Raw genomic sequence first — 17,841 nt, forward strand, 5'->3', positions numbered from 1 at the left:
ACAGGGCAGGTTTGCCTGAGGAGCAACCACACCGTTCAGCTTTCTGAACTTACCATTACGATCACTATTATCAGCTCTGTGCTTTCTACTATTATCTGTGATTATTAATTAATGCTTAATGTATTTTCCCAGCAGTTCTATCTCTCTCACGGCATCTCTGGGGAAATGTCACTCTCCTCAGTTTTACAGGGCAAGCAGCCAAAGCATGAGTCTGGGCTGGGTCAGGATTAACACATTAATCAGTATTGAGGAGTTCCAGGCTGCTGGTCCTCTTCTCAGATCACCAGATTCAACTTGTTTCTGCATCACAGCTATACTTTTCAAACACACTCTCACTGTAAGCCCTGTGTCAGTGTAATAATAAAGGGAGATTTTTCTAAGTGCTCCGGTCACAGAAATCAAATTAAATGGCAGCTTGCCTCTGACAGTCAACACAACTCCTCTGCAGGTTCTTTACCCCACACAGAAAGATCTAAGGCTCCCGTCAGGAGTGACTTGATTTATTTGTTTGGCATTGCAATTTTACACCCTGGTTCATAAACACTGTGTCAGGTTGCTGCATCCTCTTTACTCTGGCACCGACAAAAATTATAACACTACGGTATTATAGTATTTATAGACTTAAAATGTAGCAACCATGCCTTGCCAGACCTCACGGATACGCTAGAAAGGTTCTGAAGCATTACAGTACATTTACACAAAACAGAAAGGAAGGCTCTAAGGAGAGCTCCGAGCCCCTTCCAGTCCCTCAAGATGGAGAGCTGCTGGATCCAAGGGCAGGGAGGGCCAGGCCCAGGGGAATGGCCTTCAGCTGCAGGAGGGCAGCTGGAGAGGAGCTGGGAGGCAGAAATCCTTCCTGGGGAGGGGAGAGGCCCTGGCACAGGGTTCCCAGAGAAGCTGGGGCTGCCCCTGGATCCCTGGCAGGGTTCAAGGCCAGGCTGGATGTGGCTTTGGGCAATTTGGTCTAGTGGAAAATGTCCCTGCCCAGGGCAGGGGGGTGGAACTAGATGGGTTTTGAGAACCCTTCCCACCCAAACTGGTCTGTGACCATTAAGGCTATTACATTTTTTATAAAAAAAAATATAAAAATGCTGCACTTCTCTGGCCAAATCCTAGCCAAGAAGCCACATCTTCCTATCTGAAATTTGTACTTGAGTGAGTTTCAAACTGCATACCTTGTACCTAAACCAGTTTTGTCCTGTATGCTATAGCTTTGTGATGTATATAGCTGCCCGTGGGCAAGGTGATTCCCACATATGGAGCAAAGCTCTTTCTTAGGGTACAGCAAAAGAAAACTTCCTTGTACTGAAAGACACAATGATTCAAGGTCAACGGGGGATATATGGCAACTGTCCTACTTAGCACATGGTTATGAAGCTACAGCAGAGTATAAACAAAAAAAAAATAGGATTGACTCAAAGACTGTCTGACATACTTCTCACCCACACCACTCCCTTACTGTTCAAAGGCAAATTCAGAATGTTATGTCTTTTTTCCCTACCCCCATGTTAGTGCAATGAGGCCAAAAGTCTGGCTAGAACACTTGTCATCAACTTTGAAAAGCAGAACTAGTGACTGTGCTTTAAAAGTTCTTTCTGCTATGAGAGCCTTACTGATTTTCCTGTGATGAAGAAATTACAGGAAAAAACTGACTTTCAGAAGAATGTCTGGAGCTTCTTCTGGGCAGAAGGTGGTTGGTGTAAGTGAAAACTCAAATTGCTAATATAAACTAAATTAAAGTAAATCCACGTTCTATAGAGCAGGACTTCAATTTCATAAGTCAACATGCAACTATTTCTAGTGTCAACTGAAAAGGACTGAAGATGTGCATCTCCAGGTTTTATATTTAACAAAGAGTATTAAGGATTGTTTCTACTTTTGCATTAGATAAACTATAGTGCTAAAATGGAATATTTGGATCTTAATGACTTTGCTTTAATAAGACCTAAACTTTTCATTAACCTGCCAAGACGAATTACAGTTCATAGTTCTTAGATAACTGTTGCAGACAGCTGAGACTCAACACCAATGTCTCTTCTGGGAGAGGGATTAATGGCAGCTTTGGAACGAGCCTACTTTTTTCAGCAAAGAAAAAAAGTCCATTAAACAATCACTGTGGCATGAAGAAACTTGAGTGCTAGCTTTATGGAGCAATCTTTAAATTACAACCAAATGAATTTGGATATATGAACAGTTTCAGCAGGTCACTCAAATTTAGAATTACATATTGTGGTATCAGAAACAGATTCTGATATTTACAGGGTGGAGGAGGAATAGATAGTGTGCTAGGCTGTCTAGCAGCCCATGGGAAACATCCTTTTCTCCTTGGACAGCAATAAATTGGTGCCTTTGTGCTGAACTGGCAGGGCACTTCACTGCCAGAGAAACTGAGAGACCTGTTTAGTTAATTTGTTTGACTTAAGAAATCTCTGCTTCTTTCTGTTAGCAAGGGGGTAACAAAGATCCCTGTTATTGTGGCTCCTAGTTCCAAGCCTTCCAGTGCTATTTAATGGAATTTTAACCCCAGTAAAACTCCTTGAACTCCAGTTTGAGTAATTTGGCAGGACTGTCAGTCATAGAAACCTGGCATGGTGTTGCTCCATGCTCTTCAATTGTTCCTATACCTTTGCTCCAGAAAGAGAAAAACCCCAACCAACCAATCAACTAGCCAAAAAAACCCTAAATAAAAAGATCAAAGGAAGACAATATAGCAAGGAATTTCAAGCTTGTAATCCATCTCTGGCACTGGGTAGAATCTCGTTACTAAAAAGGGCGACAAAATACTTAAGAGATATTTAGGGCCTAACAGCATTCAGCCTGTTGCTAAATACATCCCCTACAAGCATTCCCTCTGAAACCACACAAAAATACCATGCAATTTGAGTATGTGCATGAATACCTGGCCTCGAGGCATATTTAGGAGTTTAGGAATAATACAGGAAATCCTTACCAATAGCAGTAGTAAGAAACGAAACCACTTCCGATTCCTTGCCATCATTGTAGAAGGCTAAATGCCATATTCCTGAATCTAAATACTGGATAAACCCCGTCTCATGGCTGGACAAGGGCACAAAAGCTCTGTGCTGCCGCTGAGGTCCTTCTAAGCTTCTCTCCTCCTGTGTCAGTAGGCGTCTTCCATCAAGGAGCTCGACAAAGTCAAACTGAAACATAAAAAAGAGTGATGTTTGTGTGTATTTCAGGCTCCCTCAAGCTTAAGTCTATTGCTCTGGGTCTGTCTTATGAGGGAGAAGTACATATTTTACCTCAAGTATTAGAAATGTACATCTACAGAAGATCATAAACAGGATTTTTTCTGGTAAATTGAGTACGTTTCTGGACTACTTCCAAATAATCATTTTGCAAATAGCTATGAATGCATTCTTCTGTACTTACATGAATCAAGAAATCATCTTTATTTAGAATATGATTTGGGACATATTGACCCTACTGATGTGTTCACATTATGTAGAAACACAAGCAGAGCAACATGAGGTTCAGGGACTGTGTTGAAATTACACTCCAAGTATGAAGAGAAGCAGCTTATTTATTAGTTTCTTTGTGTCTTGGCTAATAAAGGAAAATGGATAGAAAAATGCATCTAGCCTGACTGGGTTGTTTGCCAGAACCGCTATGGGTCACCAAGAAAAAGATAAGAGGTATTTGTAAGTACATTCTGGTAGAGGCTTTACAGAAGTATTTTCTGTAGCCAGCAAAGGTTTTATCTTAATATCAAAAAAGGCTAAAGCATTGTAGAAGGTGAGGATGGAAAAGAGATAAAGTAATATATAGAAGTCCCATTTAAAAGGTGACTTTTGGAAGTTTTGTTTTTTGCCAGTGTAACTTCAGCCAAACAACTGCTTTGATTTTGCTACTAGTATTGCAACTACCCTTAGTTCTCTATTTCAATTGGTATCCACTGACTTTCTGCAATAGCTGTATTCTGTCTGGTAACGTATTAGTGGGATGAGTCAGATACAAGCCTAGAAGACATCACTAACCTTAAGTGAACCTTACCTAATCTGGCTTTTGTCATACCCATGAACAGGGCATCTTGTGAGCAGAACCCTGTAGCTGAGGCACAACATAGCTTTCTATTCCTTGACTTCACTTCATTTGGTCAAAAGAGCTTTTACTGGAAAATGGGCAGAAAGAACCAACAAGGTTTATTTTGGTAAAAGTTGCTGCACTGAAGGGTTGCTGAGTGTTGGCTGAGTGTGGCAATGGTATAGAGGCTTTTGATTTATTATCCCCTTTGACTTCACTGTAGCAAACTTTGGGTGATTCTGTTATATTATTAAATATAGGAAAACAAAATTAAATATAAGGAAAACAAAAACTGTGAGGCTTTTTTTTTTTCCTGTGTGGCCAGACAAAGGAGAAGACGTGAGAAACTCTGCAGACACCAAGGTCAGTGAAGAAGGAGAGGGAGGAGGCCTCCAGGCAGTGGAGAGAGACATTCCCCTGCAGACCATGGAGAAGACTATGGTGAGGCAGGTTGTCCCCATGCAGCCCATGGAGGATGATGGTGGAGCAGAGGTTCCACCTGCAGCCCATCGAGGACCCCACACCGGAGCAGGTGGAAACACATGAAGGATGCTGTGACCCCATAGGAAGTCCAGACTGGAGCAGGCTCCTGGCAGGATCTGTAGCCTGATGGAGAGAGGAGCCTACGCCATAGCAGGTTTGCTGGCTGGACTTGGGGACCTATGTGGGACCCACCCTGGACCAGTCTGGTACGGAAGGTCGGCACCCCATAGAAGGCACCCATGTTGGGGCAGTTGGTGAAGAACTGCAGCCTGGGAGAAGGACTCATGTTGGAGAACTTCATGGAGGACTGTCTCCCATGAGAGGGACCCTATGCTGGAGCAGGTGCAGAGTGTGAGGAGTCCTTCCCTGAGGAGGCAGGAGCGGCAGAGACAACATGTGATGGACTGACCCCAAACCTCATTCCCTGTCCCCCTGTGCCACTGGTGGGAAGGAGGAAGAGAAATGTGGAGTGAAGTTGAGCTTGGAAAGAAGGGAGAAGAGTTATTCTATCATTTGGTTTTATTTCTCATTATCCTACTCTGTTTTGACTGGGTAATAAACTAGATCATTTTTATTCCTTGTTGGATCTGTTTTGACCATTATGGTAATTGCTGAATGATTTCTTCTTGTCCTTGTCTCAACTCAGGAGCCTTTTGTTCTATCTCCTCTCCCCTGCCCAGCTGAGGAGAGCAGTGACTGAGTCACTTTGGAGGGCACCTGGCCTCCATCCAGGGTCAACCCACCAGAAATATGTAATTGAAAATCTTAAGTTTCTATTTTAAAAAGTTAATAAAATTATAAAGTGATTTTGAAATTAAGTGGGGTTGGATTGAATGACACTTTGCAAGCCAGATATTTGTAGCCACCTCGAGGATGAGGTATTGCCTCATGAGGTCTCAGTGTGGCCTAGGTGGCACCAGCTGAGGAGGACAGTGACAGAGGGTCTGGTTGTCTCAATGCAGTTGAGTTTGACTGAGGAACACATTGGCCAGGTGTACTGAAGAACTTAAAACCAGTAACAGAAAAAGCTACACAGTTCCATTTACATTTTGGAGCCTGATGGAATAGATTAACTAGATTTTTAGAAGGTAACTGCAGACACCATAGGTAAATTCATCTCTGTGTTAGCTTTAATTAGGTTTTTAGAAGTACTGGATTGCAGTCAAAGGAAAACATACTCCTAAATAGCAAGTCTGGCTCATGCTAAAGTTGACATGTCCTCTGGATTGTGCCTTACAATCATCTCCTTCTCACTTTCATACTAGATGTAGATGCTAAAGCTTAGGGAGATTGAAAACAATTTCAAGGCACCCAGCTACAGTGGGCTGATGGTGTTACAGTCCAATCTGGTTTACACTTACCTGGGGCTCTCTACTAAAAGTAAAAGTTTATATTTATAAATACTTGCAAGATGCTGCTGTGGATGTTGTTGACTTTGCAAAGTTACGAGTTGTAAATATTAATTGAACCAGAAATGGATTGTGCTTTATCACATTTTGATGCATTCAGAGATTTTTAATATGCAAATATAGTTAATGCAACCAAGGAAATCATAGATAAAATACCATGTTAATCAATTCAAATTGTACAAATAGAAATAGCTGTGATGGCCAATCCCCAAGATTTATGATTTAACAAAATTTGGCCTAAGTTAAAAACAGTTTAAAAAATTACTTGATCTAGGATGATTAAATCTAATAGACCATAACAAAATGATGTAACTTTTATTATGATTTGTTGAGAAGAATGAGAAGAAATGCCTTTTGTTAACAGTAAACTATTTTAGGCTTCTGCAGACTCTAAGACTACAGAAATTTGGAGCATGTTTTTTCTTCCTACTTATCAGTGCTCGTGGTTTTTTTGGCAATCTTGACTAGAAGACTGATCACAACAGGCAGAGAAAGTTTTCCTAATAGATATTGGAGTATTTTGTTGATTTTGTGTGGCTAGGTATGAATTTTTACATTTTCCAAATTCAGGAGTATATGCTATGGGTCTTCAGCCTTGGGATTGATTCAAAGAAGATTCTGCAGAAGATAGATCATCTAAACAGAAGAAATATCTAATTAACTAACACAGAAGAAAACCTGATGGTCAGCCAGAATTTTACATCAACTAGATAAGCTGGAGGGGGAAAAAATGACCCTTAATTAAATTTTTCCAGGGGATGTTGTATCGATACTCTAAGCATACAATTTGCCAAAGTCTTGTTTATGAAATACCTTACAAAATTTGGAAAAATAAAGCTCATTTGGTAGATTTATGGTGTGCAGCAGATACTCTGGATTATGCAAGAGAAAAGATGAGGTTTGTGTAATATGTATTAACTCTGAGAGATAAATGTACTATTTCAACATGGAAAACAGGTTACCTATTTAATGAATCCTAAGGCCATTAATATATGGTGAGGTTAAATGTTAAGGATTAAACTTCATATAAAAATATACAGAAGGAGGATGATGTTTTAATTCACAGCAGGTTTATCAAATGGTAAATGGAAAACGGGTAATTTCAAAACTAATTAAATATTAAGTGTTACACAGGTACAATATTGTTTCAATATCTGCAGATTCTTTAAGTTATTTCTTCAGAACAGGGTGGGTTTCAGGTTTTGCTTCCATTTGTGGGCCATGAGTTTTATTGTCTGCATAAAAACTGTCCCTATGGTTATTTTTTGGTCATGTTCTGGTGATGAATTTTTTAATTTTTTTTTTTTTTTAATTTTTTCTATATACTTGGCTGCACTTACAAGGACTCTGAACAAATGCCTCCTCCAGCACGCAACATTGACAAGCACGTGCCACATCCCACATCTAATGTCTCATTTTCAGCTGAGGCTTCAACTGATACATGACCACACTGTTTTAAATGAGAAAATTCCTGGGACTGGCAAGTCACTCAGAATATGCCAGCAAAATATGAGGATAAAGAAATAACAGCAATGGTGAAGTTGATATGGGCTTCTTAATTGCGTAAAACAAATAGCAATTAACAAATGGCTATTGCTGCATGCAGCGCCCTGCTACATTTAAAGATTTTGCTTTAAGTTCAATACATGGAGGTTTAGGTGTTAAATTTTACATTTGTTATTTAAACAATTGAAACTATTCATGAAATAACTCCTGTTCCCTAACAGAAATCAATAATGGTAATAAACAAGTAAAACCAGAGTTAATACAAACTTCTGATCCACAGTTAGCATTATGTAACCATGACTTGAGTTTTATATAAATAATGCAGAACTTTTAAGTTTTAAATGTTTGAATCTCCTTGTAAAAACAGATTGATTAAAAAAGGGCAATAACAGCACTACCATGTCACTGAATTTACATCCTGCTGATCCTATTGAAATATTTTAATTCTGTAGAAAAGTAGGCAGAGAAAGTGTTGATTTATGCCACCTCTTTGATATAAATAAGTTGCAGGTGTGCTAATATGTAGAAAATCCCATACTACTCAGGGAGATTGTAATAAACGTATCTGTTTATTCAACGAGAAAAGAAAGGCAGGTTATTTCTATAAATCTCAAATGGTTGGTTGGTTGCTAGGCTTTTCAGTTAATAGTGGAGGGCAAGGGTAAGTTACAACTTTAATATAAACCTGGTAATACTTTAATAACTTGCTGAGGCAAGTGGGACTAAGATGCTTTGCATTGCCAATGAGAGTTACACCCCAATGTATTAATCAATCTGGTTAAGAGCAGCTTAGAAACTGAAATGAAAAGTAGAGAAAATAAGGTACAAAATCCTTATTTAAGGGGATGGTTCTTCAGAGTTTTTCCCAGATAAGTGATTTCTTGACAAGGCTTTTTCCAAGGTGTGTCAAGACAAGCATCTGCTTTCATTTTAGTCCTACAGAATAACAATAACTGTATCTTGATTTCTTCTCAAGTAAGCCTGTGGCTTTCTGTAAAAATTTGATTTTGTTTGGTTATACACCTATTACTGGGCCCTGACCAATCTCAGGCTAATCTGGCAGTCAAGATGCATAATGTGAAGAGTTGGCTCAAGGCATTTCAGCACAGAAGACAGAAATGAATCTTCCTCCCATGCAGATGAGTGGCTGAGGTCTTGCTGCTCTTACCATAAGAGGAGAAAAGCGGAAGCTGAAAGGAGACAGACCTGAGATAAACGAGATTGCCCAAGAGATGATTCTTTCTAATGCCACTTGAGCAGGGTTGCTACTGCAAGGGGCACTGGATGGAGAAGGATGAATCTCATGCTGCCATGAGCAACCAGCTGATGGTCTCAGTGACCACTAGTCCAGAAAACCCTTCTCCTTCTCTGGCAGCTTGCTGCTTTAGGCAACTGCCTGATTTGCCCCTGCCTACAGCTTAAAGTGTATACATTTTGCAGTTGCCACTTGATTATTTTTCTCTGGATAGATGACCTTTTACACCTTGCAAGTATGCAACAAATTCTCAAAAGACACAACTGAAATAAAATAATAAGCCATAAGAACACATAATCTAAGACAACTATCATTTAAATGAAATGCAGACCCATTACCTGTGTATGTGATGGCGGGAGGCCTTTTCTGCCATAGATCCCAACCAGAGCAGCCTTTCCTAGAGACACGTTGAATTTCAGATGCACTGGGTGGTCGATGAACACCTGAGACCTCCAAAAGGTACCAGGAGGGATCTTCTGTGTGGCTCGTCTGCCAACATCAATTTCTCCAGAGTCTATAAAACTGTCGTCTGGAAAGAAACTACTGGGCTTTCCTGCCAAAACACAGGAACAAAAATCTTGGATTAGCCTTACATCCTAAGAGTAATCCAATCATACTGGTATCTCTGACACTGATCTTCACAGAGAGTCTATTAGTGTCCTGAGGTCTTCAGAGTACTTTATCTAGCCAATCCATATGATTACGGAGGAAAACTGACCGTTATTCCTGGCTTCAGTAACTGTTTTGTTTGAAAACATGAACATGGCATGAGCAACCTGGAGAAAAACGGCCTTTTGTTTAAATTGTAACATCAGAAAGTGTGTAATTACATGTTTGAGATAAGAATAAATCATCTAAAATTATATCCTAACTGAATATAAGTTTACAGATGGAGAAATCATCATTACATTAGCGAAGGCAAGCGTAGTTATATAGTGAGGTAGACGTGCCACAGAATGGAATGGTAGTGTGGAGAACAGCAGCATGAACGATGGCTCAGTGGGGAGAGGAAAATATTTCTCTATTGAATTAATTCTTGACAGTGGTAACAGCTTTTGAAATTGTTCAACAGTCCAAAAAAAGGACTGAGAAAAAATAGGAAATGATAACCTGTGCTTGAGTAATATCTGCTAAGAAACATGAAAGGTTTTGATTGGTTTTCAATACAATCTGTAAAGTGTGTTATGCTTATCAATCTTTTTTCAGAAGACAAGCAAGCAGAGGCATCTGTTTCTTAAAGCAACCACCAAGGTGGAGAGCCCGAATGTCCAGATGGCAGTCAGTGCATGCCATCATGTCCAAGGCAGTCAGCAGGGAGATCAGCATCCCTGGAAAACACATCTGAGAAATTCTAGGTTAGAGATTCATACATTCACAGTTCTTAAAACTGGTGTCTGCTGCAAAAAAAAAAATGTACCAAAAGAAAGGCAAGGGAATGAGGGGCAGAATGAAAAATAAAATGACGGAGTATTGCCTTTTCAGCCTTTGCTATAAGCAATGGCCACAGCTCTACCTGTCATTCATAAAAACAATGAGGAAGACAACTGCTTAGCCAGCAGCCTTTATTTAAAGACGCTTCCAATATGTATGCAGTAGTGTCACCTGATAGATTTTGTAGGAAGGAGAACATCGTGTCACTGACAAGGACTAATTATTAATTTTAGAAATTCAAATACATTAGTTATTTCTGTGCCATACAGCACGTTACTCTATATTTCACAGATCCAGCAGTCCTAACCAAATGAGAAGGACACTTTCAGGAACACAGAATCTTTTACAGGAACATCACACTAGAGGGTTTTTTTCTTCCAGAATCTACGTTTTGGGAAATGGGAAACAAAAATACCTTTTCCCACCCATCATGAATTCGAGCCAAATAATCTTAGAATTTATTTGTCGTGTTGAAAAGGTGATTGGTAGAGCCAACCTTTCACTTGATTGTTTCAATTATTTCCTTTAATACCTAATATTAGTGATATTATTGTATAAAATATTAATATTAAATATTATGATTTCCTTAAATGTCTCCATTTACCATCCCAACATCAACTCTCCAGGAGAAAGAGAACAAAATGTTAGCTGTATCTATAAGACCTATACAGAAATTGTATGCATCTTAACAAAACAAGTCGCTGAATATACTTCTTTGTAGGATGGAAATTTTTTTCTCTCTTTTTTTTTTTTTTTAAATTTTGCTTATGTAAAACTTTGTAGCCAAAATTTTGCTCCAAATAAGACTAATCCCTGACCTAACATTAGCAACTGTTTAAGTACATTGCTGGTGTGGGATTTAACTTGATGGGAAGTTTCATTTCTGCACTATCCTGTGGCAAAAGTTTTGTCCATAGTAGCACAGTCTAGAAATCAAAGGGTATATACATGTTGATAGAAAAAAAGCTACTGGTAATTTTATAAGACCCTCATTTATCTTTGTTCATCACATTCAAATAAATACAGAGGGGAAATCTGCTGACTTTTTATCCTTTTTCAGTCAAAATGTATATTAATAAAGATAATCAGAAGCAGCTTAGGTAAATGGACATTCTTTCCAAATAATTTTGTGCTGATAGAATACAATTGTACAATGAAAATCAACTAGCTCAATTCTGAAGGGGATTACTTTATCAACTGGATTGTTAATATTTATTTGGCATGCTAAAAATTACTTTTCATGCTGTCAGGATTAAAGGAAACCATTCCCATGTCTTCATGCAAAGTTTCTTATTCCATTATTGTGAGATGAAAAGATTCAGGATTCTATTAAAAAAGAGCTGAAGACATCACATGTTTTAGTTCAAATGAAGGATATATTTTTCTGATTACTACTGACATGTTTTATAGATTATTAGAAATTCAAGTGAAAACCTAAAGTATTTGATATGCGCCCTGATTACTCATTAATAAGGACAGTACATAGAAGTGAATCAGGGAAAGTGAGAATTTAATATGATGGATGTTGCTGTGCAAGGGAGAGCCCGGAGAAAATGAGCACGGTGTGTATTCTGCCTGTACAGAGAGCAGCGCTCGCTCATGCGAGCCAAAAACGCTCCTGTGATTGCAGGAGACAATTTCACAGAAATAAGTGTTTGTACACACAGTCACAAAGTTTATGTCTCCTCTTGGTGGGCAGTTATATGTCTGAGAAGCTGATACCCTACAAGCTGCTATCTCACATTGCTAGCACTTGGCATTTATCCTGGCAGAGAAGCCCAAAGAAAGGCTCTCTTACCAGGATGGCCTCAGCCTCCTGAAATCCATTTGTGTTTCACTGGTTTTGAACCTACAGTAGGATCAGACCCTGCGGACTGGATGCTTCCTAAAGAAGGTATAGTAAGAAAGCCATTTCAGATTCTAATCAGAAAGTAGGCTTTAATCAGAATACCTGACTCCTTAAAATTAACTTCAGGTCTGAATTTTTCATTGGGCTGTCAATTCCTTTGCTCTCTCCACACACCACCTCGAACATTTTAGTTGCTGTAGCAACTATTCTTAATTTATTTGGATATCAAAATGAACCATTTCATTTCAGGCCTTGCTGAATCTGCTTGTATTTTTAAGAGCAAGGCGCCCTGATTCATCAAAACACTTAAGAACACACTTATATTTCTATGACTTCAATCGCACTTAATTACATGCTTTAACGTACGCATGTGATTAAGCACTTTGCTAAACAAGGATGGGCTTAAACACAGGTAAATGCTGTGCTGGAGCACAGCCAGGGATGAGAAGGAATGACTTTGACAGTGAATTGGCAAGACGTTGGCAATGATTCCTTCGGATCAGCTTTAAGAATATTCTAACACGTTCCAGTCCATTTCATTGGGATAAAGAAGATTTTTAAAGAAATGTTTTTAAAAAATTCAACAGATTTGCAGGCTACAATAGGATACATGCAATTGCTAGTCCAGAATTAGTTGCGTAGTTATCTGATGGGGAGAGAGTTTCATTTTAAGGCTGGACAGGACTACTGCAAGACAGATCTTGTCCTAATGTCTTTTTTAGTCAGGACAAGATACTTGCCTATAAAGTCTACAGACTCCCTAACATCTGTATAAAGCAGTAAATTGGCTTTAAACTAAAAAAGGGTAGATTTAGTCTGAATCTACCTTCTAAATTAGGAAGAAGTTCAGTGAGGTGATGAAGCCCTGGCACAGGGTGCCCAGAGAAGGTGGGGCTGCCCCTGGATCCCTGGCAGTGTTCAAGGCCAGGTTGGATGGGACTCTGGGCACCCTGGTCCCAGTCTGGGACTCTGTGACTGAAGAGTTTTCCAATGATGTAACTAGGGCATTTCCCAGGTTTCTTTTTTATCAGACCTTTTTGGCATCAATGAAAATTTTTACTTTAAGCATGGCTGAAAAAGGAATGCAGTGGAGGTCCTGGATTTGCACAGCAGCTTTGGAAACATCCATTTATTTTTATTTTGACTTTTAAAAGGAAATGGACAGATCTAAACTAGCTGTTTTAAAAATAAAACATATGGCAAGGAAAAAAGGGATCTGTCATGAAGTATTTTTGACTACAGCAGCAGGGATATCTGCAGTTTGCTGTAATGTCTAGTAGGATTTGCTGAGAATAACCTACTTGTAGCTGATTTTTCCATGTAGGAAGTTGATGTCAGCTGTCAGTTGCTAGTAAATACAGTGTTTTGCAGAACACACATAATTATGGCCTTTATTTGGACTAATAAAGACAGATAAAGTCTTAAAGAAAAAAAATACTATTAATTAAAATTAAACATGTAAACATAGGCTCTCAGCCAAAGTCTAGGGAAGTGTAGAAACTTTGGAGTTCACTGAGTTGCCAAAACAGTAGCGCACTTCTTATCTCTTACCACCAAAACTTCCTCCCCCAAAATAACTACAAAAAATAGCCAATGACTTCAGTTTTACTGGAATCTGTAAAAGAAGCCTGACAAGCAAACAAAAGAGATTTCTGAAAATTTGAAGTTCTCATTTCTCCAGCTAAGTCTTGGGAAGGATAAAACACCTTTCCTTTGCAGAGCTTACTGGTACTTCTGGCAGCAGTGCCTCTATACAAAGCACAGCAAGATGTAAAGCTCCAGGATAAGGCACTGCTGGACTGACAACCCAGCAGCCGCTTCTAATTTCAGTTAAAATTGCCAGCTGTCGACATCGTGATACTTTGTGGAGACTAGGCTTTTTCTCTGGCTACTTTTGCAAAGAGATATCCCACTCAGGAGTGCTGAAACTCACAGTGTAATAGCTCTTAGTAAATATTTTGGTTCGTCAAAACATTTGGTACTAGGTGGCAATCAATGAGTATATGCAAACCCAACCATTTTTGTACTGTTGTAGAGAAAGCTTGATCCAATGCTCCAGGAATCATTTAGTTTTCAAGACACATTTTTTCCCCAGGAAAACAGCCACTCGAGGCAGGGTTTTCAATGATGGTCTTCTGTAGCCTGTGAGATATGGCACAGACGGTTCCACCTTGGGAATGTGTTAGAGGTGTGCCAAGAGTTGCAGAGTTTTTATCACATTAGTGCACATCAGAAGAGTATGAAACTTAGAAACATACGGAAACAAGACTGACAACTACTAGTTCTAGACGTGAAAGACCAGAAAAAGCTCCTGGTGATGGTAGCATTGAAGGTAATGGAGCATGAGATTGGATGGCTGGAGCTCAGAGGCAGACAGAAGACTCACAACATGGACACACACCAACCATACCTTCACTGGTTCCTTTGCCTTTCCTGTCAGGTAACTCTAACCCTGTGCCCCCCGAAGGATATAAGGAGACGTCCGTTGGCACTGGCCAACTGCTGGCTGTGTCTTCCGTGATTTCATACATCTGCCCTTCCATCGGCTGCAGGTGCCAGTTTAGGCCAAACAGGTGCATGGCTGTGGTGAGCAATGAGAAAAGTCATCTTTTTCTGTTTGGGAGACTGTCAGAACTACAGGGGCATTTTCTAAACCCTTGCTTCACTGCCTTATTAGCAGACATCGCTTTAGGACAAGAATGGACCTTTAGGACAGTGCCTGCTGCTTCTACCATACCAACTCCCTAGGTCTTTCCACCCACTTTAACTTGTTTTGAATCACCTCCACCAATCCAATCTGCTTCTTCCAGTAGAACCACTCCTAACTTGTGGCCTGTGTGACAGAATAACCAGGCACAGTGTTTCAGAAAGCTCCCAAGGCTGGGGTGATGATGCAGTGAACACAGAAACACAAGGAGGATTATTTATCAATATACCAGTAAAACCCATGAAACTGCACTCTGGTTGGTTTTGCTGTATTCATAGCAGATTATAAAGGTTCTTTTTTTTTGTTCTTTTTTGGTTTTTTACCCACCAATTTTACACAGAAACTCTTACAGACATCTCTGACAGTTTTATTTCCTGAATAAGATCAAGTAAAATCTAAGGTGACTTAAGATCTATCTTGCATACATGCCTTTGTGCTCAGCACCACAAATGTGAGTGACTATGACTGAGCACTCCTAAGTACAACTCAGCTTCTCCTATTCAGATCAAAGACACATCCTCGAGATTTGAAAACATTTAGATGTGTGATATCAGGGCACAGCACTCTATAGGTTTCTGGGCCATGCACAGTCATCCAGCGCACATGTGAATATATTTCAAAGCATTATATAAAGACAAGTGAAGTTAAAGAACAAGACAGAAAACTTAAAAAGCAAACACATGCATGAGGAGTATGGAAAATCAGATGCTTATAAAACTAATACTTGCCCCTTGAAAATATAAAGCAAAAGACTGTGGCATCTGATATCACTTCTTCCGTCTCCAATATAAACATTTCATTCTCAATCAGTATCCAGTTTAGCTTCATGCTCTAGACAGCTAAAATGATCTGATATATGCTGCACTGGGAATGACATTTCTTTCTAAGGGAATGCCTTGATATTTTACACTATAATTTATCCAAGAAACTGTACAATGGCACTCGCATCACGGCCATTTTACATAAACAAAACCAGCAAAGACACGGAGCATTTCCATTGCCTATAGTTCTCATTTTATTCATGAAGATACATCTGAGATTGGCAATACTGTCAGGGACAAGTGCTTAGTTTGTTTAAACCTGTGCATCAGGAACAATCTTTTCAGGAAGACTAAAAGTAATCTGAGCAGTTCTCCAAAACCAGCGTGCTTAGGCAATTTAGCTAAATCAGTGGGGTTTTTTTCTACTTCAGTTTCAATTAGGTCATCTATCATTTACTAACGTGAATTAGCTTGTCTTTGCACTACTACAACATCACAAAACACGATGAGAACAAAACTCTCTTTCTACCATGTAAGTGGGGACTGGGTTTGTTTAACAAAGTCTTGATCATAAAGGAAGGAAATAAGGCTCCTCAAACTCCCAAGCAGCAAGGAAGCACAGCAAAGATGGTCTCACAGTTCAAAACTCAAACATTTTTATGCAGGTACACATATCAAGATGGAATGCTACCAACACAACTGGCAATTCAACCAGAATACTTTAGGCAGAGTGGCCAGTATTTCCATCTGAAAGGAGTACATTTACTTGGCAGAGAAACTGTGCAAAGGAAGAGGGGAAATCAGACTGGGAGCAAGGAATTTGCATCAAGCATTTGGCATCACTGTCTTTGCATAATGTCTTTGTGTTTATATGGCCCTCATCATCGGAGTGCCTGGGCACTTCATAGCTATTAACCTCATAAAACCTCATCAGGTAGGAATCTGTTATTTCTACTTCACATAAAGGAAAAAGAACTACAGCAGATTAAAGGACTGACTCAGTTCACTTGTATGGGCATTAAAATGCGATTGTGTGTTAATTCACTTAATTTACTCTATGCTCAGAGGTTCACAAGCCCTAGCAGGCATTTAATGCATCCCTCTGCCAGCATTTTTTATGCTGATCTCAGTACTGGATGCTTCCTGACAATGATATCCAGGCTGGACCTCTCCATGGACAGAAGCTGTGACAGGGGCATGTACGAGTTCCTCTGTTCAACTACATGGATGTCTGTAGCTCCAAGCACAATTAAAACTTTATTGTTCATTCTCCCAAACTCAGGCAGTCCCAGACAGCGAGCATTGTGGATGCTTCTGCTGGCTCCAAGTGCTTCATCTCAATTCCATGTACCAGATGTCTTCATATCACAGTGACTTGCATAAGCTTATACTGGGCATCACTGGTTCAGGCAGGAATTAGCCAGTGGCTAGTGTTTTTTAATAGACCATTTGAATTGCTCTGTCCTTTGGATATCATAGTCCAAGTGCTACACAAATTCTTAGGAACACATTGAAAAAGCATTGTTTCACTGAAAGGCCATTACACACAATCACAGAATGTTAGGGGTTGGAAGGGACTTTGAAAGATTATCTAGTCAAACCTCCCTGACAGAGCAGGAACACCTAGAGTAGGTCACACAAAACCATGTACAGGCAGGTTTTGAATGTCTCCAGAGAAGGAGACTCCCCAACCTCTCTGGGCAGCTTGTCCCAGGGTTCTGTCACCCTCACAGTGAAAAAGTTTTCCCTTGTATTCCCATGGAACCTCCTGTGCTCCAGCTTGCACCCATTGCCTCTTGTCCTATCATTGGACATCACTGAGAAGAGCCACTGTTTCCCTTCCTCTCCATAGGAGTAATTTGTTGCTTGTAGAACAAAATTTACTGGAAGAAAACGAAGGTGAAGAACTCAGCTTTATTTTAGGTGTAGTGGGAAAGTTATGAGCAGCTTTTACAGGCATGTAAAATGCATTTAAAAACATCCGAGAGGAAATGTCTTTTGAAAGGAACATCTAGCTTCACTGTAGCGAAAGAACTGGTAGCTTGGAAGTGCTACAACTTATTTTGCATGTTATCCATCCCCTTGAGCAAGTGAATCAACCATTCCATGTCACCATTCATTCCTAAATGCAGAAAAATACTGTGTTATTGCACAGAGATATAAGGCTTGTATTAATATGGTAGCTTTTGTCTTTGATAGATTTTGTCTAAAGCAAAAAGCTTCTTGTGTACATTGATCCCATCATCATATAGATCAAAGAATCCTAGACTGGTTTGGGTTGGAAGGGATCTCAAAGCCCATCTAGTTCCCAACCCTGCCATGGACAGTGACACCCTCCATTACCCAGAGTGCCTAAAGCCCCATCCAATCTGGCCTTGAACCCTGCCAGAGATTCA

General features: G+C 39.7%; 1 protein-coding gene across 3 annotated transcripts in view; it reads right to left on the reverse strand.

Moving 5' to 3' along the window:
- Positions 1–17,841, reverse strand: part of TENM4 (teneurin transmembrane protein 4) — a gene marked incomplete at its 3' end in the record, with an annotated part of 366,880 nt that overhangs the window by 176,424 nt on the left and 172,615 nt on the right. For all 3 annotated transcript variants that reach the window (XM_084264045.1, XM_084264044.1, XM_084264043.1), the window contains 3 exons: positions 14,388–14,558; positions 9,036–9,250; positions 2,951–3,161 (listed from right to left, as the gene is read on the reverse strand). In XM_084264045.1, coding sequence (XP_084120171.1) covers positions 2,951–3,161; positions 9,036–9,250; positions 14,388–14,558 — 597 coding nt within the window. The remainder of the gene's footprint in view (positions 1–2,950; positions 3,162–9,035; positions 9,251–14,387; positions 14,559–17,841) is intronic.

The sequence above is a fragment of the Gallinula chloropus genome (genome assembly GCF_964237585.1).
Source record: "Gallinula chloropus genome assembly, chromosome: 1".
NCBI classification, from domain to species: domain Eukaryota; kingdom Metazoa; phylum Chordata; class Aves; order Gruiformes; family Rallidae; genus Gallinula; species Gallinula chloropus.